This window comes from Giraffa tippelskirchi, chromosome 11 (genome assembly GCF_054371585.1).
Source record: "Giraffa tippelskirchi isolate mGirTip1 chromosome 11, T2T-mGirTip1v1.2.pri, whole genome shotgun sequence".
Lineage (NCBI taxonomy): Eukaryota > Metazoa > Chordata > Mammalia > Artiodactyla > Giraffidae > Giraffa > Giraffa tippelskirchi.
The window spans coordinates 118,170,972-118,196,432 of record NC_137285.1 but is presented as its reverse complement, the minus strand read 5'-3'; the positions used below and the strand labels follow the sequence as shown (position 1 = coordinate 118,196,432).

The following is a 25,461-nucleotide window of genomic DNA, read 5'->3' as shown; positions in this document are numbered from 1 at the left end:
CCTCATTACCACACCCAGGGCAGGTGCCTCTGTCCAAGCAGGCCAAACAAAGGCAAACAGTGACAGTCTTTGGCTGTGCTAGGCCAAGGATCACAGGCCTGCAATAGATACATCAGAACCTCTCTCCCTTCTTTTACCCTCTTCTGGGCCCAGGAGGAATTCAGATACATACGCTGCTCCTGAGTCCTGCACACTCAAAGGTGAGAAATGTCTGCCTTCGTCAGCAGGAAGAATTCACCAAGGAAGGATGGTCTCCTGAGCCTGACCAGGCTTGGTCTTGTTAAGTGGACCCTACACATCTGACTGTTCTGCTCACAGGGAACACCCTCTCTTTGCTGTTTATTACTGAAATCTTCTCTGTAGTGGATGCACTATGGCTCCCAAATAAATGCTGTACGATGCAAAAGGCAAAGAAGGGCAGTACAGGCTCGACAAGAAGCGTCTCACGTCCACGATCCAAGGAGAATGCGCTGAAAGGTGGGGAAGAGGGGTCGACAGGAGGGGGCGCCAGCTGCCAGAGTGCTCGGTCTCCTTCCAGCCCTCACACCTGGGAGATGCTGTTGGTCAGGCGGAACGACATTCGTTTTGCTCTTTCAGTCTCCTGAAAGGAAAAAAAAATCTGGAATCAGAATGCCCGAATGTAGGGTTCATTAGTGTGAAAAGTCCAGACTGGGATTCCCCAGGGCCAAAGTGTTTTATTTCACCCCAAGGATTCAACTTCAAAGCTCACTGAAGCCACCAAGCACTGTGTGCCAAGTGTCACAGGCAACGAGGGTGGCTAGTGGGACCCTGGCACATAGTGGGCAGGTAGTACATGTCAGTGGAACGAAACAGCACTGAACTGATGTTTCAGGTCTGGACGAGGGAAACCAGACAAAAGGCCAGAGGAGATCTCTTTCCTGCAAGCAAAACCTCTCCTTCCTTCTCTACACCAAGGGGCTAAGAAGACTCTCCCTTTCTCCCAACCCAAGTGGAGATCAGGATTGAGACCAGGGCATCACAGTATGGAATAACCATCAGGAGTCAGGAGACCTGGTCCTGCTGCATATTTTCGGGGTGACCCAGGCAGGTACATCCACCTCTCTGAGTTCCAAGCCTCAGGGGTCACTGGAGTTGAAGAGCCCCACACTGCCTTGCCTTCCACTTAGGCTGAGGGGTGGGAAGTGAGGGCGTCTTGTCCCCACTCTCTTGTGCCACCTGAGCTGAAAAGCCTCACTTCAGGTTACCCTGTACCTGCTGCATGGGTGCCCTCCACCTGCCCAATCACCCACTCACCCACCCACCTGCCAGTTGGCTGCAGCTTCTTACCATATGTCGCCGCCGCCTCTTGGGTTGGATGCCCTCCTGCATGTAGTGGGGCCATGGAAAGCCCTGGGGAGTGGAATACCCGCTCTCACTAGACACCTCCTCAGAGTCTGAGTCCTCCTGCTGTGGCTGAGCGAACCGTTTCTCGGGGTAGATCTCCTTCAACCAGCCCTCAAAGAACACTTCCAGGCAGCGGCCTGCCTCTGCAACCTCAGAGTCAGGCTGAAAGGGGAGGAAAGCAGTGATGATCTGGCCCTGATCCACCAGCCCATCCCTTCCAGGCCCCTCAGGAGCTGTACAAAGAGCACAAAGCCTGGCTGGGTCTCCTGGATGGCTCATACTCGACATTTTCTCAGGACCCAGGATAACCAGTTTAGTATCATCACCTCTCCAAGCAGAAGTGACCCTGAGAGTTACCCACAGATAGCAAGTCACTAACAACCCCCATCTTCCTCCTGAGTTCATGCTGAGGCCCAAATGTGGGAGAGAGTTTATACACAGTCGCTACAGTAGGCCCCAGAAGGTCTGCTCCCAGGTCCTCATGGCAGCCCAGGCCCAAACCAGATACCCTATCCAGCCACGACAGTCCTGGGGGTCACTGGAAATAGGGAAGAGGAAAAACAGGGAAGACGTACATAATTGAACTTAGCACAGTTCCAGAACATGAGGCGGACGTCTGATACCACCTCCTCCGGGGTGGTGTAGTGAGCTGGGTCCTTCTTTTGTAGCTTCCTCCGGATGATCGACAGGTCCATGGGCCTCTTAATAATCTGGTAGTAATGTCGGGCCTTGGGGGAGGAGAGGAGGGGAAGCCAATAGGAAGAGAGAAGTGGAGGAGAAAAGCAAAGGATAAGAAGGAAGAAGAGATAGAGAATGAGTTGGAGTAGCAGTAAAAGAACACAAGGGCGAGAAAGGCAGCAGGAAGCAACGTGTGGAGGGAAAAGAGAAAGGGAAAGGAGGAGTGGTTTCCATGTCAAGCAGGTCTGATGCAACAGCAGTTGTGGGGGGCTGTGGTGGCCAGGACCCCAGGTCCCTAGATCATGCACAAATTACTCCTACTTCCAGCGGCCACGCTCCAAGCCCACCCTGGGCCCCACCACAACCCGCTCCAGGCCCAGGCCTTCTGAGCAGAAAGCACAGTAGCCAGCAGAGCCAGCGAGGCCTTCCTTACCAGCGGGCTGACAGGTTCATGGAAGGGCAGGCTGAGGCTGTTGCAGCACAAGGACAGTACCAGCTTCTCACACTTCTGCAGAGACCAGAATGGGCAGCCGTGTCAGTCTGCTCTGGCCCCATCTCAGTAAGAATTAAACATAGTGACCCTGATGGCTTTGGCCCACAGGGTATGAGCCACCAGCCATACCACGGCACAGTTCAGCCTCCCAGGCCAGAGGAAAACAGCTGCCAGAAGAAAAATCATAGCGAACCCCCATGGGCCAAAGTCCAGGCATAGCCCAAAAGAGAGGTACCAGAGAGGCTTCTCATCCCCTCAGAAAAGTCTCAGCCCCCATAGGCACAGGCAGGCTACCCCAGGTGGGAACCTTGTTCCCAGAGACCCCTCCCTACCTTCTGGTCATATATGCTCAGGCCAGGAGGGGCCCGCACTCCAGGCTGGCTAAAGCGGGCATTCTCGCAATCGTACTCCATCTCAGGCTGGGTCAGGCTGCGGCATAAAGTACACACCCAGTCTCCCCTGCAGAGGCAAGTGAGGCCACGTGAGGCCTCCGCACATGTCCACAGCCCCCTCCCTTGTCCCTCTACCCCCAAGACAGGCTTGGGGTAGGGGTGGCATGAGAAACTAAGTCCCCAGCCCTGCCCTACAGAGAATGGCTTCCTAGCAACAGGCTTGAAAGAAATTCAGTTAAGTCAGGATTAGTGAATCCAGAAAAACAGGAGTTAGCAAGGGGCTGGGAGAGACATCAAGGGATAAATCTGCACAAGAGGAAGCTGGGAACAGAGGAGGAAGCTGGGAACAGAGGAAAAAGGGAAGCATCTGCCTGTCTGTGTGCAGAAGGCGCAGAGAGAGAGCCACTAAGTCACAGACCTGCAGTTTTTGCAGGCCAGAGAGGGGAGGAAGTCCCCCTGTGGGCTAGCCTGGAATAACCTCCCTTGGAAGATCACTGTGCCATCCAGGTCAGGGCCTGGTTGCATGACTCACCCTGGGAAGCTGAGCAGGGCTGGCAAGTGGCAGGAAAGGTGGTACACTTTGGGGCAGCGGTCACAGCACAGCAGCTCCCCCCCGTTGAGGCAGACAGCACAGAAATCCTCATTCTCTATGGGTACTGGGGGCCCCTTCTTGGCTCCAGGGGTTCGAGGAATGAGCCTGTGTTCTTCAGGAGATGCACTCGCCACCTCTGGGGGCTGCTGCCCAGCCAGAGATGTGACAGTGACCTTTCTTCCCCCCAGATTTGGGGCCTGGATGGCATCAGGCAGGTGGTCCTGGCTGACCTTGGGGAAGAAGTGAGTCTGAGCGGTCAGAGCGAGGCACCACGTTGTTGAGGGAGGGAGAGGAAAGATGACAAGCTCTGGGCACCAACTTATTTCAGGACCCCAAACCAGCCAGCCCTAGAACACCAGGACAGCTCAGTCCTAGTGTGCCCCTCACAGACCCCAGGCAGCAGGGGACAAGGTATGGCCAAGCAGCAGCCCCACTCAGAGACTCAGAACAAGGCTGGAGCCAGGATTCTGCCAGGAGCAGAGAGGAAAGAGAGGCTCCCGGGCTGAGCAGAGTTTCAAGGAGAAGGCAGAGAAAAGCAGTACCTTAATGGACATGCTGGAGGACTCGGCACCACATTCGATGATCAGCAGGAAGCTCCCATCCTGATCATTCTTCCGTGGCTTCAGCTTGAACACTGGCATCTCGCCCGAGGAGGCAGCACAGATCTTGAGCCGCTCCAGGCGCACGTAGGGAATCTTGGGCTCATTATTGAAGGGTCTAGGGCAAGAACCACATCCCTGGTCTCGGAGGGGCCACATCCCTCTGGCCCGACTGCTAAGTCAAGCTCATCCACGATCCCATAACTGAACTGCTGCTCAGGAGCTCCTCAGTCCAACCCTCCACAGGCCCCTGTTCCAGCCCGCCACCAGCTCTGTCTCGTCAGGTCCCATCGGCCCCTGGGAGCCCTCTGATCAAAGGGGGACCCCTGTAGAGGGGGAACTGAACCCAGAGTGCCTGCCTCACAGTGCTGGAGCCAGGACATCCTCCCACAACCATCCCAGACACACAACCACACACCCACCCCAGGGTCTGAGGTCTGAAGAAGACAGGGGCCGGCAAGCTCCAGATTAAGTCATCAAGGATGCTCACTTCCTGTGCCAGTCTCCCAAGACATGAGATTGGATGGTGGGAGAGGGATGTTGGGCCAAGGGTCTGTTACCTGATACTCTGGTTCCCTTTTGTGTTCAGCCCAAGGGCTCCTTGTTCAAAATTCTCATACTCTAAGACAAAAGACAAATTCATACATACATGATAACACACCCTGTCACCCACACCTTCTGCTCTTACCCGTCATTCATACTGCAGTCACACGCCTGTCATACTGTCATTCCTCACACTGTAACCACTCACGGTGACAATCCTACCCAGCTCCCTTCCTGAGGGGGGAAGACGTCTACTTTATCTTTCAAAGATAACACAGGTTAACACTCAGAGGCTACCCAGGAGTGAGTGTTGGGTTAGGTGCTGAGGAGCCAGTGTCTCACCTTCAAAATGAGCTCAGAAGTCACTCGTTCCCCATGTATATACTGATGTCACCTGCTCTCAGGAGTCATTCTGTGCAGCCCCTTCCTTATTAGCCAAGTGCTGGGATTTCAGCACAACCTGAGAACCCAGCTCACCTTCCAGGGGCAAGAGCCTCCCAGGAGCCCTCCCCTGAGAAATGCAGTCTGTGCAGATGGGCAGCAGGCAGTGGGGAGAGGGGAGGACACTAGCATGTACTGGGCGCCCACTCAGCACCAGGCACTGGCCGAGGCACCTTCCATGGACAAGCAGGGTTCAAAATATTTAATTGCTTAAAATTCAGGGTTGCATTATCGTGCAGTTAGGAAGAGCCAATGTGAGGGGACAAGGAGAAAAATTTCTTCATCTATTAAACACATAGGTAATAGACTGATGGTTACAAACTACACATGAATCATACACTGAACTAAGAAGGCCCCTAGTGCTTAGATAGGTAGTTGCTATCTAACTTCCCAACCAGCCCTCACCTTCCCTGGAAGGAAGGTGCCTTGGCCTAGCCCCAAGAATGGGTGTGGGGAGCAGAGAAGAGAATCAGAGCCAAGCCCAACCAGTCCAAATTCCCTTCACTGTGAGGCAAAAGTCCACATTAAGGCCAGGTGCAAGGCAATTTCCTGTCATCAAGTTATTTCACTGTAGGTATTTGTCCCTGAAGCCTATGAAGTAGCTATGATTAGCTCCATTTACCGGGGGAAAAACTAAGTCAGAAATGTTAGGTATCTCGTACACATTCAAACATAAAAAGACAGAGCGGGTCAGCTAACCCAGAGTCAGACGTGCTCTTGTCCCTAAGATGTTTTGCAAAGCCCAGCCCTTCTGGGGTGGTGCTCTTCCTGCTTCCCCCTACCTATAACCCAGATCCCCAAACTTCTGCCTGGGGAATTTTATAAGAAGGTTAATTCCTGGCCACAGTGAGGGAAACAGAACAGGCATCAAAAGGTCAGTTCTGGACAGAGAAGTGAGGTTAGCCTGAGAGAAAGACACTGTTCCCTCAGTCTCAGACGGCTCTGCCGACCTCCGTTTCACCTGCAGTGCTGGGCCCCCCTGCTCAAGCGTGTGGTCAGCACGAAAGGCAGGCTGCTGAGTCTCACCTTCTGGGCTCCGGTACTGCTGCAGGGCCGCAGATGTATTGACCACTGGCACCAGTGTGGGTTTTTTCACAGAGAGGTTAATTGGCTCCTCCAGGTCTGAGGGGATAGATAAGTCCTTGGAAGCATCCAGAGCAGCGGCTGTAGGGCCTTGTCCCAGAGAGTCAGTGAAGCGGGTAGAATCCTCACTTTCCATCTTTCAAAAGTGAAAGGCCAACAAGAATCAAAGAAATCAGACATTTTCCCTGTCAGTGGTCACAGAGCTGTTAAGCTAAGGCCAGAATGAGGCCTCAGGGGCTACCCTTTTGCCCAGAGTTAAGCAGAGGAATTTAAATGGCATTTCCCCAAGACCTACCTTACACAAGGCATTCCCCAGGGAGGGGTCAGCTTCATCCCCAGGGCACAGGCCCCCTGCAGTTTGGCCAGAACCAGGACTGCAGCCGGACCCGGTCTCTGGCTGCACGTCAGAAGCTGGAAGCACACTTTGCAGAGGACAGGTTGCCAGGCTTGGCACAGTGTGGGTGGGACCAGACATCAGGTTGGGCCCAGCCTGAGAGTGATCACTTGCCAGACTTGTGATCACCGTGGAGGGATCACCCACCAGGCTGGGCATGGATTGGGGTGCGCCACGCACAAGGCTGGGCATGGCTGGCAGGTGACTGGCTGTCAGGCTGGGCACAGCCTGGTTTTGACCGCTCGCTAGGCTGGACATGGTTGGTGGGGGGCCACTCAGCAGGCTTGGTACCACTTGGGGCATCACTTGGGGTGGGGCAGCTGTCAGGCTGCTCGTGCTCTGCATCTGTGGCTCAAGAGTCCTCGCCAGCCTGGTAGATGACAGCTCCATCTCCACTGTGTTGGAAAAGCCCATGATGCTCAGAGAAGTGGAGTGCTACAGGAGCAAAGACAGGGGAGAGTCCGGCTGTTAGCTACGAATGGTGGGAGGGAGGCAGCCTGTAAGAGTCCCATGCTCAGATTTCACTCTGCCTCATAGTCTAGTAGCTGCAGGGAACTCAGACAGACCATGAAGTCCTGTTCCCATTCCCCTACACCATGGAGGTTGCTGGGCTATGACCCAGAGAGGTGGGCACAGTTGAGGACGCTGGTGTGCATGTGTGTGTGTGCGTGTGTGTGTGTGTGTGTGTGTGTGTGTGTGTGTGAGAGAGAGAGAGAGAGAGAGAGAGAGAGAGAGACACAGACTGACAAAGAGAGGGAGAGAGACAGTCTACCACTTGACCTGAGGGTGGTACAAACTTATACACACACATTATCAGCCACTCCCTCACCCCCTTCTAGTACCTAAGCAAAGAGTCAGACTGTAGGAATACCTTCCCATATCACATGTCCCCCTGACTAAGCAACTAGTGGCCTCCCCTCCCTTCTGGGAGTCCTACAGGATACTTCTGCTACATAAGTATGGGAGGAAGTTCAGAAGGCTCAAACCCTGATCTGCCGCAGACATTCTCTGAGATAACGTCAAGGCTTGGGGAGCCCCTGACAGTCCTGCGGAACATCAACCCCAGAGTCTTCTCACAGGCCTGTTCAGATCAACACCAGCACCACCAGCCTTAGACTGAAGACTCTGACCAAGAGATGTGAAGGTCTTTTCTAGCCCTATTACACCTGCCAAAGCCATTCTAAACCAGAAGCAGAGAACAACAGAGCAGCTAAATCTTAATATGGACAACTTGGACAATTATGGATGCGGCAGTAACATTCCAACCCCCATAATTCTTTGCTCAGTTCTAACCACTTGGTGACCTAGGCAGAAGAAAGACATACAGATTACTATACTGAACCCATGCAGTTTTTCAGGTTGGAGAAACAGACGAAGGGGAAATGGTGGGAAGACTGGTTCTAAATGCAACCTTCAGGAATTTCTGTTTGATATCCAAGCCTTTTTTAAGACAAAAGACATAACCATTTGACATCTTTTGAAAATCAAAGGGGAAACAAGGAGTAAATATCTCAAAGCTTCCAAGTCAGTATCTTAAACCTATCATTCTTTTCCCCCTGAGTAAGGGGGAAATTTCCATAGGAAAAGAAATACTTCAAATACCCTCTCAAATTTCCATATTATATTAGTAAAGCTAATCAACAAAGACTGTCCTCACCTCAGTGAATGTCACCCTAGTCACCCAGTTCTTTGAGTCGGATCATAGGAGGGAGGCATCAGTGGGCATCCTTCCTCCCTCACCCAAGCTAACACCAAACCTCATCAACTCCACCACTTGAACACCTCTCAGCTATTCCCACTCTCCCTCTCTGCTGCTGGTGCCTGAGCCCAGGTCACTTCATATTTTCCCAGACTACAATAGTAGCCTCTGCAGTAGAGAAATACTTTGATAGCATAAATCTGACCACATCAGCGCTCTGCATGAAACCATCTTGCTCCCCACTGTGAAGATCCCTAACAAAGCTCCCAAGGCCTTGATGCTCTGTTCTCTGTCCATCTCTGCAGCCAGAGTTCATATAGTGGCCCTCTCCTCATTCTTTGAGCTCCAGTCACTCATACAATGTTTTAGATACAGAATCATGACATCCTCTCCCTTACCCACTTCAGACAGACTGCTTCCTCTGGAACATTCTCCTAGCCCTGCCCCTGTTCCACTTATCTTCTGAATTCAGCTCACCTGTGAATTTTCACTCCCCTCTTTTACATTCTCATAACTCCTGTACTTTAGTCTCATAGCACAATCTGTGATACCATTTGCTTAATACATATGTCCCCTACCAAACTGTAAACTCCATTAGAGTGTGTGTGTGTGTGCAGTCACTCAGCTGTGTCTGACTCTTTATGATCCCGTGGACTGTAGCCCTCCAGGCTCCTGTGACCATGGCATTTTCTAGGCAAGAATACTGGAGTGGGTTGCCATCTCCTCCTCCAGGGAATCTTCCTGACCCAGGGATGGAACCATCAACTCTTACGTCTCCTGCATTGGCAGGCAGGTGGATTCTTTACCAACTGCACCACCTGGGAAGCCTCACCCCATTAGAGCATGGATTTTGTCTGTTTTGCTTGTCCAGTGTTTTCCTAGACCCAAGAGCAGTGTCTGGCTGAACAAATGAATTAATGAGCTATTCACATTTTTTAAAGAACAATAATGCATGACTATTTATTCTACAAATTGCATGCCCAATGAATAGAAACTCAGTTCTACTAACAACTAAGCCTATGAGTTTCTCTAAAACAAAGCCCATTTTTATGTAGCTAAAATTTATTGAGAATTTATTATATACAATGCAACTTGCTAAGTGTTTTACATATATTTCCTCATTTAATTCTCACAGCTAACATTAAACGGTCGTGAAGTTTAAAAGAAATAATCCATGTAAACATTTAGAGCAATGTCTGGCAGTGGTTACTCAACAAACCCTAGCTGCTGCTGTTGCTATTACTGTTAATGTTATTATTGTTGTGGCCTTAATTTTATAATTGAGAAAAATGAAGCTCAGAGAGGCATCTGAGGTTTTTCATGTAATTGAAAACATAATTTTATAAATCTCAATTTCTATTTGTGCTCACATATAGAAACACTATTGCTGTTTATACACTAAACTTGTACCCAGCGATCTTACTAAAGTCACATTGAGATCTTCTGTGCATACAAATCATGTTGCCTATGACTAGTGAGTTTTATTTCTCCCTTCGCTTACATTTGTTTCTCTTGCCTTACTCCAGTAGTTAAGACCTCCAGTATGAAGCTGAATAGAAGTAGTGACAGTAGCCATCTTACATTCCTAATCTCAGGGGGATCCTTTCACTATTCACCACTAAGTACGATATTTGTCGTAGGATTTTTATGGCTTTAGAATCCAGCTCTCTGGCACCGAAGCCACACTCTTCTTTCTGGCCTGCCTGCCTCTGCCCTTCTCTCTGCTCACTCTCTTCCCTCATCTCTCCCACGTTCTGTTCTTCCATCTCTTCGTCTTTCCATCACCTGCCCTTTGTCTCTCTTGATTTTCTTTTCTCTTTTCTTCTCCTCCAACCCTTTTTCCTTATTACTTGTTTAACTGCTTTAGTAAAACTTATAATTCCTATTCTTAATTTTCAGTTTTAAAAGCAGATGAGCTAAACACCCTTTGTTTCTCTACAGAAAAGTTTACTTTTAATATGTTTCTTCACAGTTCAATGGTCTTCAATAAAAAGGCTTCAATTTGCTGTATAGTCTAAGTCCCAAGATCAGAAAGGTGAGGAGGAGGAGGGATGGCGGAATGCTCAAATGAAATGGATAAACTAGGTATAGAGTTCAGCTTAAGGGACCGAGGCCAGAGGCCAAGGGTTATCTCAAACATACCTGGGCCTGCATCCCTTGGTGTCCCCTTGTTGTCCTGGTTATGCACTCATACAGCTCTCTGACATTCTGTATTTTCTTATCTTTGGATAAGAATATCCAACGATCATTGTATTTCCTTTTATACATGATTGTCTAATCCTTTGAACTGGATACTTTGACCTTCTCCCTATTTGACATGTATATTTAATGCAGTCATCTCATCTACCAATGACACAGAAAACTCTTAGTGAAATCCTTTATGCCAAGCCTCAAGAGCACCAAAATCCATCTGGAACCATTCCAGGTCCCAGATGGTCAGGGGCTGTACGTCACAAGATATACACGAGATTAAATTCCTAAAGACAAACCCTTCCAGATTATGAGTAGAGATCACATTTGTAGGATATCAATTCCCCTTATCACATACCATGAAATGTGAGTTAATATAGTGATAAAGGAGAAAGGGCATGCAGACTGAGCCATGGAAGAATTGTGGAAACCCTGTTGTGGTTTATTTTGAGCTGGGCCTGCTAGACTTGCTCCCACAACACCTAGCAGACAGTATGAGGTTAGTAACTTGTCCTGATATTGAACACTAGACTGATCTCTTTCCTGTTCATATCTATAACCAATCTCAAGAAGGCCAAGGCTATCAGGAGTGGTGTGAAACTCTGGTAACAGTAACAAGGACCTGCAGGATGTATATGGGAAAATTCTAAGAAGAGACTCAGAGAAAGTGCTCTGTGGAAGTTGGCCTCAATCCTATTCTATAGGCTATGCAAATACACTGGCATTTCTGGAACCTATTATCCTGTATGTTACTTATTTCTGATACTTCATTTGGCTCTCTGGAGTGAATAACTACAAAATATTAACACAGAAGGTCCTTATGTCATGTACAGAAAGAAAGAGGGGAGTTGAGATCCTCTATCCTACCCTGCTACAAGGTGAGTAGGGGCAAGGGGAGGGCCAACTTTCAGGGCCAGGAAAGCAGGCTGAGTCGCTGGGGCCTGTAAGGAAGGAAGGAAAGGTCTTCTCAGGAACATGCTACAACTGGAGAAGGGCTTGTGAGTATGGCCAAGTTGTCCAACATTTGGTGTCTCACACACAGGAGAAGCTTATATGTCAGTGGAGAAGGTGCTATCTGCCTTCTCTAGCACCTGGGATTGTTCAGAGGTCAAATGAGAGAAGGTGAAAGTGTATGGCAGCTGGAACATCTGTGCAGGGCAATCACTGACACCTCCCAGATTAACTGACACCTTGAATTCATCCTCACATAGAAAACCTCAGACTTCATCAGTGAGCATGTGTATTTTGAGGTTTGCAAGTAAAAATAAGATATTTTCTAGTTCAAGGACAAAAGTCAAAATGCAAAAATAAACAAAACCAGAAACCTCTGGGAATCAGCTCAGGTCATCTCTGACATATGAAGCGTGCTCTCTCTTACCTCCATGACCTAGTGTCTCCTTACTTGCCCCTAATTTGGTCTCCTCCCAAATTATATGTCCCTGTCCCTTTGCTCTCCTTGTCTCTTAATCTCTTTATCCCTGTTTGCCACCTGCCTGACCTGTGACCTATCTAAATTGTATGAAATTTCAACCTCTTCTCCTGGTCACCTTTGTAGTCCTTTACCCATCTAATCCTGTTCATCTGTGCTCTGTTACCTGCTGCCTTTCCTCTCCTCTTTCTCACCACCCAGATCTTTTTCTGGAGTTCAATTTTTTTTTTTTTTTTTTTTGCTGAATTCAATTTCTTTTCCTGAAGACCTGGAGTGCCTACACTGCCATTCTAATGATTGCCAAAAGATGCTGTCAAAATTCAGAGAAGACATTGTTCTTTCATTTTAACAGGAAGGGAAATTGAGACACAGAGTGAGTACCCAAATTTTCCAAGCTCATAAAAGAATCCAAGACTGGGCCTAGCCTTAGAAACCTGCTGGCTGGTCTTGATTTTGTGCCATTAGGTAGAAAGCTAGTGCTCTAGTACGACGTGATTGAGAAGTCAATAAACAGACACCTGGTGCACATACCCTGAGTTTAATATAAATTTCAAGTTCGTACAGAAAGATAATATTGCTGGGGATAAAGCAGCACAGATAGAGTGGTGTTTCACAGAAATCAATTTGCCAGATAGCTGAAATATACCTCTTTCAATAACAAAATGCAATTGACTTTAAAATATTATTTTGAAGGATAGTACTTCTAAAATGCTTTGCACACTACCCTGTCTTACTAAACAGAGTACCTGAGGCCAAATGAGACCATTTCTTAGTGACGTAAAAGAATTCTGATGAACCTCTATTGCTGGGGTATTCTGTAGTTCATCGGCGCTTGAGGGAACTTCTAAGAATGTAGTAGGGTTTAGCTAGATCTTTCCGTGATGACATCACATCATGGCACTTTTCCAGGTGAAGTTTCTTGTCTTCTCTCCTGTTGTTAGCTGCCATTATAGAAGTCCTGACACCCTGCTTCTACTCTGCTTACTGCTATAATATAGAAAAACTAAAAGTTTCCAAAGAAAACCATACAACTAAGCTTGCTAGATCAAGTTGACTAAATTGGGCTTATAGTCTCATAGAGAATATAATGTGTGAGGTTTGTGACAACTATTCTTGTTGCTGTTCTGAAGCTTTGCCTGCTTACTTCTGGTTTCAGGTTTTGATTCCAGGAGTTAAACTTGTCAAAGGCTTATCACCATGTATAGGTACAGTAGGAGAAGAGACCAATGACTTGTGAGTTGTCTTTTGGAAACACATTGAAGGCCTTCGCCTTGGCTGAAGGAAATAGATAAGGAGACAAGGATGCATGTAAATAGATTTGTGAACTAAATCTTTGGAATATTTGAGTATTTCAACAGCTTCAGATTAAACAGACTGGTTTAACAGCAGTAGATCTTGACACAACGGAATCAGATAGCTGAGTGGGGAACTAACTTTTCCTGCCAGTGGTTTCACAAGTTGATTTTTAATAGGAAAATTGCTCTTGCTGATAGTAAGTGTCCCGCCGGCTCAATGAAAAATTCTTTTAGGAAGTAAGGTTGTTACTACAGATGTAACTATGTTGATATCCACTAACCAATGGGAGTCAATCATGGCTGGTGAAGAGAGAAGAACTGAAGAGTACCCAGTGCCCTGATGATCCAAGAAGATGGGAAAAAAACCCAAAGAGGATCAGGGTCTGAGGCAGAAGGAAGAGCAAAGGAAAAAGTGGAGTTCAGTCAATCTGAAGTGAAGACTAGAATGAGTGGAACCCTTGAAACTCAAATTTTGGAGATGTGGAAGAACTGGTCAGAGGTATTTTTCTTGGGCTGGGTTAAGGAAATTTAAAGGTCTAGGAGCAAGAACCTATTTTCTCATAGACCAGGAGACCTAGACAAAGATCTTAGGTTTGGTCTGTGAATAAAATCAAGCTAGAAGGAAGGAGATAGGCTTCCTAGAGAGTATAAAATTCAGGGAGCCAAACCTGGGGAGTGTTTGGCTCGATTCCTATGTAGGACAGTGTGCACATCTCTGTACAGTTCTGCACTGCTAACCGGGTCACAGCCTGGGCCATGAGAAAGCCTTATCAGGCCCTGGAAGCATTCTGAGCAAAAGCTATTGGTGCCGGGCTGCAAGGAAAAGATAGTTGCTTTTGGAAAACACATGGATGAGAACCCATGGTCTGGTCCATAGCCATGTATTTGGAGACTGTGAAGGCAGGGTGCCTAGTTTTTCCTCACCATGTCAAAGTTTAGAATATGCATTTAAATAAATTATTTTCCATCTCTGGGCTTGAATTTTCTCCTCTACAGGTAAATGTAAATCTCACTGAGTTTTAAGAATCAAATCAAGAGCCCAGGCATCAAAATGCTTTGATAATGGCATAAATGTTATTCATCAGGTTTATGAATGATCCTCCACTCTTCTGGATCACTCTTAATTATCTGGACCACAGGAATGTCAAATACTTCTGCAGCATTTGCTGACAGTATATCCCAGACTCCGCTCAAGCCGTAAGCAGTAACTTAGTGGACTCAAAGTCTTCTGAAGATCTGGATCCCCACTATAAGCAGAAGAGAGGTCCCTCTTGGTGAACTGGGGTGCAGCTAGAGCTCTCTGTGATGCCTACAGCCTTGACTCCATGAGGGCTGACAAAAGGAGTGTGTATATTTTTCAGCAGTCGACTAGTTCAGAAGTATGAAATGAAGCCACCGAAATGTCTTCCAGTTTTACTTGGTATTTAAAGGAGCTTTGTTGTAAAGTTGTCTTTCTTCATCATCTTTTTTCAAAGTGGCTGAACCAAGATTAGAAAGCTTAGGCAACAGCAGCTGACAAACAAATGTCCAAGTTCATACAAAAACATTCTGCTGGAGGCACGGAAGGTGGTGGGGTAAAATGCTCCTGAGACTGCAGAGCTCAAGCCACTAGAAAACCCATTCTAGAACTTTCAATCTCATTTGCAGCAGCAATCTGTTTTCACCATCAGCTCATTTAGTACCACCTCCTAGGTTCGTGTGCACAGCTGCTCGGCTGTAACAAAAGTCCTCCTTGTAGTGACACGAAGCAGCTCCGAGCAGGGGTAAGTCTCTGTGGAGGACACAGAGCTGTGCCTGGTGCCACAGTTTCCTCTCGTCTGTGGACTCAAGATAGACTTCTGACTTTCCCTGGCACTCACCAGCCAGTACAGACCAAGGAGTGGGCTGGGGGCTAAAGGCCGTTACCAGATAAAGACAGCCAAGACCAAACTAGGATGGGTCCTAAGACTTCTCCCCAGCAAGGCCTCAGGCTACTTCAGAGAGTATAAAGATAGGAAAATCCAGCAGTGAGAGGCCACATGGAGTCCAACTTCTCCCACTGCCGTGCACAGAGAGAGGCAATTTAACCCAGTCATTGAACCCAGGGCTGAGGCAGGCACTGTGCTCTGGGCCTAACCCTGCCAATAGTTCGCTGTGTAACTTTTAGGCGGTCACTAAATCTCTCTGTGTCTCAGTTTCCACATCTTTCAAAGGGGAATAAGAAAGTGGCTTCCTCATAGTATTGCTAGGATAAACAAAGAGATAAAATAGAATAATACATATAAAAATCTATTAAAAAATAGTAGAAAATGCTATACAATGTATTATAAATCAATGATAAGACGCTCAAATGTTATTGGGTAACCTTGATCTTCATACCCCCCACCCTGCCCAATCCCAGATTCAAGGCAACGAATTCCCTCAAAAAGAAAGCCCCTTTCCTTATTTCAGGAGCTTTGTGTATAACCAGTACCTCTCTCAGTCAAGTAGACCCAAAGGTTCCTCTGGACCAGGTTCCCCTGGATGGCAACCTTGAGGTTCCTTTTTCTAGGCACACAAGCCTTAAAGAAGCCTATGAAATGTCTGAAAAACGTCAGGTCACTTGCCCCTCCACACCTCTGCATGAGCCCACATTAACAGCCAGAGGCAGCTCCAGATGAAAAGTTAAGAGATCCTAGGATCTTCATTAACCCCACTGCCACCCTGCAGCCATGCAGGAGTGAAGCAGCCCCTCCCCTCGCGGCTCCGAGCACCCTGCGGGCCACCCGCCCAGGTAGCACAGACTCCATGCTTGCATGTGGCTCGCCTCCTTTCCTCTCTACTGGGTGGAGGAGCAGAACTGAGACCCATCAAATAAGCAGAAGCATTTTCAGCATGGCTCCCGCTACCAGTTGGGCACTGGTAATCCCTATGCTCCCTGCTGCCCTCTAGAGCTAACTGTCTTCCAGTCATCTTATAATGTAGCCTCCAGAGGAGACCACCACCAATTCAAAACTTGACTTTTTCCTCCCCTCAAATGCACTTTTTTTCCCATGCTCCCATCTCAGATGAATGGCAACTCAGTGGGCCAAGATACGCCTGGGATGTCCTTTCCCCTACTTCCCACTGCCAATCAGACTTCAAGTCCAAAAATCTCCTAAGATCTTATCTCTTGAAGTCCTTGCTGCCTCTTCTTTCCCATCATTACCTGATTTCATTCATCTTCTCCTATTTCTCCTCTTTCTAGTTTGGTCTCCCTTACTATAACTAAAGTGATCTCTCTATACTTTAATTCAAGCCATGTTAGTAATCCTCTTTGCTAGTAATCCTTCATTCACACCTCGCAACCCTCAAGACTGAATCCCAACTTCAGAGCATAATTCACAAAGCTTTCTAACTACTCGGGTTTCAATCACTCCCATTCTCTAGTTCATCTCATGTTCCTACCAAGTCAAATCATCTGAAACCCCCTAAGTAGCCCAGGCTTTCTCTCACTTCTGCACCTTCCTACTAGCCATTCCCTCTATTTATTCTAGCCTTCCCCCTCCATTTCTCCTTCACCAGCCTAATTTTTCAAACAAATCTCAGCTTAAAACCATGTTCTCTAGGAATTCTTCTCAAAGAGTTCAGTGCTCTTTATATACATCCCACTGACCATCACAGCACTTTATACTTCATTGTTGCTGCTTGCTTAACTCTCTCTCCCACTAGACTATAAGGTACAAAGTGAGACTACTTATTCACCAATGTGTTCCTGACACCTATAAAAATAGGAGGCACACAATAGGAGGTTAACATATTTTTTTTGATCATTGGGTGAATAAATAAATGGGTGGATAGATAGATGGTTGAACAGAGAGGTATCTATCTCAGGTGTAAGAATGTAAACTGCTAAGAGCCGCACAGGTCCAATTTACAGCATCTCTTTGGCCTCTAGGCCAAACCATTTTCAAAAGGATAAGGGAAGCTAGGCACAAACTAAAGACCTTTAGTACCAGACCTCAAGGGATTTCTAAGGTAACATTGCAATTTTGCCATCTCTTACTTTTCAAAATTCTCTTCTCAGGTATCACTGAGGTAGCCTGATCTATGGCAGTGGTGCTGCTGGGAGAAACATGATGAGGGGTAGTAGGTACAAAGAACAACGAGTGAAACTGGGACTGTAGAGCCCAAGGGATGCTGCAGGGCTGAGAGTGCAGGCTAGAAGGGTACAGAATAGCTGACAGAGCTTCTGGTACAGGGTTGAGTGGAAGTACCAAGAGGGTTGAGGGGACGAGACCAGAAAAGGGACAGGATAAGGGGAACAGGGCCAAAAGATACATGGAGAGCTGGTGGGAAGGCATGGCTCCAGCTAGGAGGATGACCAGGGTAGAGATGAAAGACAGGAGTGAGAGTAGGACAACCAGGAGTTGTAGGCTTCTGGGTTATTGCCATGAACCCTCCACCAAGCAGACAGGTGGATAGACAGGAAGAGCTTCGCTAGCTCATCTTCAAAAGATCCCAGGGCCCATAGATGCTCAGCCACCTCTGCAGGTCATCCCTGTGGACCACTCACCCACAGAATTCCATTAATTCAAATTCTAAAGCCAGCCAACTCCGGATTGTGGGACCACATAGAACACTTTCCCCATTGTCATTCATTGCAGAGAGGAAAAAGCTCAGGCTGTGATTCTCATTTTACATAAACCTTAGCCCTTTTATCTATTAGCTGTAGGCCCCTGGATCTGAGTTTTCTTAGCTATAAAATGGGGATGCCCACCTCACAGAGCTATTGGGAAGGTTAAGTAAAGTCACCCTGTGAGCACCAAGCACAGCTGTAGGTACACAGTCAGTGTTCAACAAACTGGCTTTCCTTCCCCTTCCCCTTCCTCTTGAAATGAAAGCCTGGCTGCTCCCAATTTAAGTGTGGGGGAGTGTCAGTGGGGTACAGGAGGACCTTGCTCACTCACTAGGACAGAAGGCATGAGTCAGGGCTGTGTAACATCCAGGGATGGGACAGGGACACTCCTCCCCCCGCCCAGACATCCTCAGCCAGGTCCCTGGGGGTCTTGACTGGCAGTGGGTCCCATATGATCAGGGAAAGCAGGCTCCAATTGTACCTTTCTCACCACATTCGGAGAGGAGTGCTGGATGGCGCTGTCCAATGGGGGGACACTGTGAGGGGTTTCCTCCCCAGATGCCTGGGGCAAGTTAGCAGCAGTATTCTTGTCAAGAGGGAGAGTCGGCTTTGGGCCTTCAGATGCTGGGGGCTCATCTGCAGCCTGGAGGAGAAAATAATAACTTGGGTGGGTCTTGAAATGGCAACCCACTCAAGTATTCTTGCCTGGAAAATTCCATGCACAGAGGAGCCTGGCGGGCCACAGTCCATGGGGTTGCAAGAGTCGGACAAAACTGAGTGACTTCCATTTCCCCCAAAGAGTAGCAGCAGTGGTAAAGGCTGAGGCCCACCTGCACTGCCCACTGTCACCGCCTACACACTGCGGATGGCCTGAAGTCTTTTCAGAAAGATACTCTTATTTAAGCTTTTCTTAATATGACATCTTAGAATAGAACTCAAACCAAGAATCATGGGCTAACTTTGTCATAGTCACCTAAGCAATCACAACAGTTTTGACTTACATTTATAGAGCTGTGGTCCTCTATAAACCCTGGAACCTTCTCTGCCATCATAAGGGTTATTCTATATCCCCTCAAAGGCAGACATCTGAAGCATGATCTGAAGTCAGTGCTTAGGGACTTCCCTGGTGGTCCAGTGGTTAAGAATCTGCCCTTCCATTGCAGGAGGCACGGGTTCCATCCCTGCTTGGGGAACTAAGATCCCACATGCTATACAGCACAGCCAAACAAATAAATAAATAAGAATAAAATTGAAGTTGTCAGTGCTGAAGCATAAATGTGAAGCCTTGTATTTTGCAATAAAGTAAAAGTCTATAGAGCTGCTTTGAAGATATAAATGTGGTTACATATTTTAAGGAGATACCACTATGAAAAAAGTGAAAGGGGAGGAGGAAGTGGCTGAACAGGAAGCTCTTGGGAACCAAGAAAAAGCAAGAATTAAGAATGAAGATGTGCAGTGCTGCAAAGTTCTTAGAGGTACGAACTGTAACTCTCCAATTGGCCTTTAGCTGAGAAAAGAGAGGAGTAGCCTTCGTCATCCCCATAGGGAGAGAACAAGGTCTCCTCTGTGGCAATTCAGAGTCAGCTGGCCTGGACCCAAGTCTTGGCATTACCACTTAATGTTTTATGAGCGTACATGCACGCTAAGTCACTTTGGTCATGTCCAACTCTTTGCGACTCTATGAACCACAGCCTGCCAGGCTCCTCTGCCCATGTGATTCTTCAGGCAAGAACACTGGAATGGGTTGTCATGCTCTCCTCCAGGGGGTCTTCCTGACCCAGGGATCGAACCCGTGTCTCTTGTACCTCCTGCATTGGCAGGCAGGTTCTTTACCACTAGTGCCACCTGGGAAGCCCCCAATGTTGTATGATCTCTAGGCAAATGATCTGCTTAATCAGATCTCCCCTTCCCCTAGCTGGGATTCATAAGTTACAGTAAGGGAAGTGAGGTTACAAAGGTAGGAGACAGCCTCCCTTCCGCCTTGCACTGGCTAGAGTCCAGCACAGCTCAGGAAGTTCCATTAACAGACATGGTCCCTAGTGTCACCCTGGAGGACAGGACTAAGCCAGGCCACTCTGGACAGTATTGAGCCCAAATCTGTGCTGGGGCTAACTACCGTGTTCTCTGGAGCTTTCCTGAGATGGAAGGTGGAGTCTAGGGCAGTCTTGAATTGGGAGGGCTGAGTTCAAGGCCACCTTACGATGAAGAAACTGTGTTCCTGCACCACCCTGTGATGGAGAGGCTGTGTTCCCGACGATCTCCTAGGGAGAATCTATGGAGGTGGTGCCACCCTGACCTCACCTGCACAGTGTCCTCTTGGCTCTGGGACTGGACGGGCGCCGGCTGCCTCACAATGTAATTGATCTGCCCCACGATGGTTTGCTGTAGATGCTGAGGCGATTTGGTCTGACTCAGCTGCAGGCTGGGCTGTTGAGCCTGAAGGAGAAGCTCCAGGTCCTTCTGCATTTCCTCCAGCTCAAACTTGTGGTGCATTATGTCCACGTTCTGGGAACAGGCGGGCCCCGGGGGGCTCTCATGCTGACTAGAAGCCAGATGCTGGGATGGAGGGAGAGGCGGGGGTGGCTGCTGTTGGGGTGGAGGGGGCGGAGGGGGCGGGAGTGGCAGCTGCTGCTGTGGTGGTGGCTGAAAGTGGCTGAGCTTCAGCTTCTGGTGGTGGCCAAACTGCACCTGGATGGAGGGTGTCTGCAGGGTGGGCGGGGCATGGGCTCCCTGCTGAACATCCTGTGGGGGGACGATGCACACGGGCTGGGAAGTCAGCTGCTGCCCCAGCCGCTGGGGTGTGCTCTCCGGCTCCGCGGGGGGCTGGGTTTCCAGCCAGGGCTGAAGCAGCTTTGGTGGGTGAGGATTGCAGGGCAGTTCCTTCTCCCTGGGCAGCAGCGTGGAGCACTGCAGGGAGCCCAACTGTTGGGGCACCATCTCGGAGGGCTGCCTAAAGCTGTGCACCGGGTGTATGCTGGGTTGGGGGACCTGGCCTTTGAGGGAGGGCGAAACTGGGGAGCAGTGGGAGCAGCACACGGATGAGGAACACAGTGCTGGAGGCTGGAACTTGTGCGAGGGATGGCTGAGAGTCTCTTGCTGACCCACTGGGGACTGGTGGCTTTGGTAAAAAGATGATGGTCCCTGTAAGCCTCCATAAGCAGGAGTATCTGCCCGGGAGAGCTGTCCACCCTCAGCAGTTATACAGCCTAAAAATTCAGAATACAGAGTGTTTCCAAAGGTGACCTGCAGTTGTTCCCCTTACTCCTGCTACCTCCCTCTTCCAGGGCCAAAGGATATCATTCAACAACCTTGTACCAGAGGCAGAGATTAAGAAATTCAACCCCTAGCCCCCAAGACTCAGTCTAGAATGCTATTAGCAATAGAAACTATACAGACCTGCACTGGCGGCCTGGGACATTTGAGGAATCAGCTCAGCTTTTACCAGAGGCTCAGTCCTGACTCTGTTTGTATCCCACTAGGGAAACCATGGGTTCCCTCACAGAGTACCTACTTCTTTTTCAACAGAATAGCCCAAGAAAGACTCAGACCAAAACTATCAACACTGGGGGGAGAAGAGGGAGTGTGCTAAAAAGTAGCAAAGTAGACTCATCCCCAGGACAAATGGGTAAGTCCTCAAATATGGTTCTGGAGAACTAGATGTTGGGCAAGCAGGGTGGAGGAGAGTGGGGAAGCTCCAGTACCAGGTCAGTGCCAGGCATCAGAGCTGACGTCTGAGGGCCCTAGGCCCTCATGCATGAGTACATGATGCTATTGCTGTTTTAGTCTAATGGCTTCTTCAGCTCCTCTGAGGCTTACATAGGGGAAAACTAAGTGCCCTGAGGGCAGATGGTGAGTTTTAGTCACCTTTGGTCACTTAGCGGTCAATGTGGGGCCTGACTCAGAGCAGGTGCTTACCAAAGGTCTGTGGAATTATATCAAAAGGGAAAGGGAAGCAGACAATAAACCTAAATATCATTTATTATCCTGTCAAGTTCAAAACACTTTCAATGAGAGTATCAGTCCAGACAAAGGCAGCAGTTGGCCATTAGTTTAACAAACCTACCATTAGGTTCTCAACACAGGCACAACTTCAAATTGTCTACATTCTACCTAAATATTGAATGCCAGCAAGTTATTGCAGCAGGGAAGAAAAATGTACAAGGTCATGAATTATCTGCTTACATCTCAACTCCAAAAGACGTGTGTGACATTGCCTGTCTGTCTCTCTGTGTCACTGAAATATCTGTTTGTGGCCACACACACGTATACCCTTGTACTCGGGGACACAGGTCCGCCTGCACGGCCACACAGCATTCTGGAGAGTAGGGCCACTGTCTTGACTCCTCTTCTAGCGATGAAACCAACAGAACAGGGACGTTCATGCAGAATAGGAAACTCAGATTTCAACTGGTCCTATTACAAAAGTCCTATATTGCCATTGCTATTTAAGCTGTCAGCTCTCCTCACCCCCACCCAACCCCACCATTATCATCCCCAGGAAAAGGTTTGCTGAATGACTCTGGCCACTGGCAGTCTCAGGGTGTGCTTTCTCTTGGTCATATGCTGACCTACCCAGTGAGTGAAGCAGATGGTCTAAACGCAAAGGCCCATAGAATAGGCCCTGGGCTCACCTAGGGAAGCCAGCTGCTTGGTCCAGAAGTTAGGCTCCCAAGTGAATCTGATACTCCAAGGGGAACCAGGGTCTGTGTTACAATTTGTCTCCAGCAATCGCTGCATCTGAAACACAATCTGACAACAGCAATGACCAAAGGTCATTTCATTGGGCATCTTGTGCCAGAGTGAGAACCCCCTATCCCTCACTCATTGGACAGGCTGAAGGGCCCAGAGTCATGGCTACTTAGCCTGTGATCATCCCCAGCGTGCTCCCTCATTTCCTTACATCTTAGTATCTTCACATTCTCCCCCCTTCCTCCACCCCTACTGATCCCCTTCCTCTTTGCTTCCTCTTATTGAGGCTTTTGGAAAGCCTACATTCTTATCTCTTTCAGGCCTCAGATGATTTTAATTCTTCCTCAGGATATCACCTGACAGTATCCTCTCAAGAGTACTCCCTTCATTCTACCATAATCTCAACTGAAAAGTCCATGGGGGCAAACATTCTCTGAGTTCCCCAGAGCTGTCCTTCCACCCACTTGTAAAACTCCCTTCCATCCTAGTCAACTGCCCTCTTCTTCCCTCATCCTTTTCATCTATCTCTTATTGCTGCTGCTGCTGCTGCTGCTGCGTCGCTTCAGTCGTGTCCGACTCTGTGCGACCCCACAGACGGAAGCCCACCAGGCTCCGCTGTCCATGGGATTTTCCAGGCAAGAGTACCGGAGTGGGGTGCCATTGCCTTCTCCCCTCTTATTGCTAAAACTCTCTTATTTATCTAGGACTTTGGCAAGTAACCAACTACCCTGCTAACATCTAATTAACCAATGTCCTAATCAACATTTTAGCCTCTTATTTCCTTGAGCTCTTTAATGAAAACCACCTTCACTTCTCTTTTCAGTTCAGTCACCAGACCTAGACCATTTTCACCATCTAGAACCATTCTACCTTTGAGACCTTAAACTCCCAACAACCTACTCCCTGATCACAATAGCTCTTGCTCTTCCTGAGCATGCTCTTCAACCTCATTGAACTCTCCAAGCCCTGCTCCCTCGGCCCAGCTGGCCATCCTAGTTTCCCATCACTTACGTAACAACATCACTAGTGCCCTAATTCCCTTCCCATCACCAATGCCTGACCTTGCGTCAACCCAGCCATCCCAAAGCTATGTTATGTGGGGTCGCTTCACTGATCATTATCCTCAGGGCCACCCTCAGCCCTTCTTCTTGTCACTTCCTTTCTTGTCAGTTTCCTCTTCCGTGGTCCTTGAAAGTGAAAGTGAAGCCGCTCAGTCGTGTTCGACTCTTTGCGACCCCATGGACTGTAGCCTACCAGGTTCCACCGTCCATGGGATTTTCCAGGCAAGAATACTGGAGTGGGTTGCCATTTCCTTCTCCAGGAGATCTTCCCGACTCAGGGATTGAACCCAGGTCTCCTGCATTGTAGGCAGATGCTTTATCATCTGAGCCAATAGGGAAGTCCCTCCATGGTACCTAATGACTATTTAAAATCTTTACTTATCTCCTGAATGTCATTTACCCAATGTCTAATCCTCTGATTATCACTGCTTACTTCATAGAGGGTGAAGGCAAATTCCCTCAAACTTGTATCCCCCCATCTCCAGACTTAACTACATTCTACTGACATCTTCCCACCCTTCAATCTCAGAGAAAAGGAGCGCCTCTTGTTTAAAGTCAACCATTTCACTCTAGATCCCACTTCCTTCTGCTTTCCCAGTATGCTCCCTCTATCACACATCTCTTCTGTCTCCAACTTCTTCTCCCAAATAAACATATGCAAATGTTTTCCTTATTTTAAAAAAGTATCCCCAACCCTGTCTCCTTCTCAAGCTACCTTATTTCTCTGCTTTTCACTAATACCTCTACTTCCTCACCTCCCATCCTCAGTCCCTCATTCTAGCTTTTGACCTTTCCACTTTGCTGGAGAGAAAAGCTGCTGGAGTGTCTTTCAAAGGTTATACCAGGGACCTCCTGACTTGGAGATCTCAAGGTTTCTCTTCACTACTCATCCTCTATCACCTATGTAGCAATGATATCAATGTTATCATTGATCACTTAAAATTTGAAGGTCTCTGTTAAGTTCTGTGTACCACACTCTCTTATTTCTCTGCTGACCTCTGATGCTTGCTTCTCATCTCCTTCACTCACCTCCTTCCCCTGTCTGTGCTGAAAACAAGGGCATTTCCCTGGGTTCCAGATCTGTTCTTTTCTTCTTTCTTCACACACTTTTCCAATACCAACCAAATCCCAGGGACTCACACATCTTTCTCTCTCTCTCTCTAACCCTGACTTTTCTTCTGACTTCCAGACCCATCTATCACAACAGATTTGGGACAGCTCCCTTTAGACACCCTACTGGCCCCTTAGATTCGACATATCCAAATACAAACCCCATCAACTCTTTCAAAAGTCCTGCTCCTTTTCCTGGGCGTCACCAACCTCTTAAGCCCAACACTTCAATGTCATCCTCCACTCCTCCTTTCCTCTTAGGCCCCATTTAACCCAATTTCCTAGGGAATGTCCAGCACACTGCTAGTATTAATGTCTAGATCCATGACCTGAGACAGAACTACAGAATTTTCTAGGTGAGTTGCCTGGAGGAAGGCAGGTCTATTCCAGCACCTGGGTCCTTTGCACTGTGAGGTTTGGTAAAAGACGGTTTTCACTTACTAACCCAAAGTCAGTGATTGAGGAGTTCGAGTTCTTCTTACCAGCTCTTTGCTGAAAAGGAAAGGGATGCTGGTTTTGCTGCAGACAGCCCAGTTAATGAAATTCTGCACATGCTCAAACTGGCGGTTGAGAACCATGATGCTCTGTAATTGCTGCTCCAGCTTCCGCTTCCTCTCATTAGTGATGCCCTGGGTACAGAGAGAGAAGACAGAGTCCCTGATCCTGTTCTTGGACTGCAGGCCACATGCTTGAGAAGTCTAGTGGCCTGTGTGCATCAGTGTAAACACATATGGAATCAGATGAAACTGCACCCCTGACAGGAAGACACGGCTGCTGAGGGATGGAAGGAGGGAGAGAGAAAGGGTAGGTAGATTTTACAGTGCAAATAGGA

General features: G+C 48.2%; 1 protein-coding gene across 22 annotated transcripts in view; it reads right to left on the bottom strand.

The window, feature by feature from the left end:
- Positions 1–306: 306 nt before the first annotated feature.
- Positions 307–25,461, bottom strand: part of TRIM66 (tripartite motif containing 66) — a 60,182-nt gene continuing 35,027 nt past the window's right edge. For 16 of the 22 annotated variants that reach the window (XM_081540750.1, XM_081540741.1, XM_081540748.1 and 13 more), the window contains 14 exons: positions 25,112–25,258; positions 22,401–22,518; positions 20,071–20,975; positions 18,251–18,412; positions 6,482–7,015; positions 6,130–6,322; positions 4,680–4,740; positions 4,063–4,237; positions 3,461–3,750; positions 2,869–2,995; positions 2,477–2,551; positions 1,941–2,093; positions 1,309–1,527; positions 307–601 (listed from right to left, as the gene is read on the bottom strand). In XM_081540750.1, coding sequence (XP_081396876.1) covers positions 542–601; positions 1,309–1,527; positions 1,941–2,093; positions 2,477–2,551; positions 2,869–2,995; positions 3,461–3,750; positions 4,063–4,237; positions 4,680–4,740; positions 6,130–6,322; positions 6,482–7,015; positions 18,251–18,412; positions 20,071–20,975; positions 22,401–22,518; positions 25,112–25,258 — 3,219 coding nt within the window. In that variant the 3' untranslated portion in view covers positions 307–541. The remainder of the gene's footprint in view (positions 602–1,308; positions 1,528–1,940; positions 2,094–2,476; positions 2,552–2,868; positions 2,996–3,460; positions 3,751–4,062; positions 4,238–4,679; positions 4,741–6,129; positions 6,323–6,481; positions 7,016–18,250; positions 18,413–20,070; positions 20,976–22,400; positions 22,519–25,111; positions 25,259–25,461) is intronic. The other 6 variants (XM_081540758.1, XM_081540759.1, XM_081540757.1 and 3 more) reach the window with 1 other exon arrangement.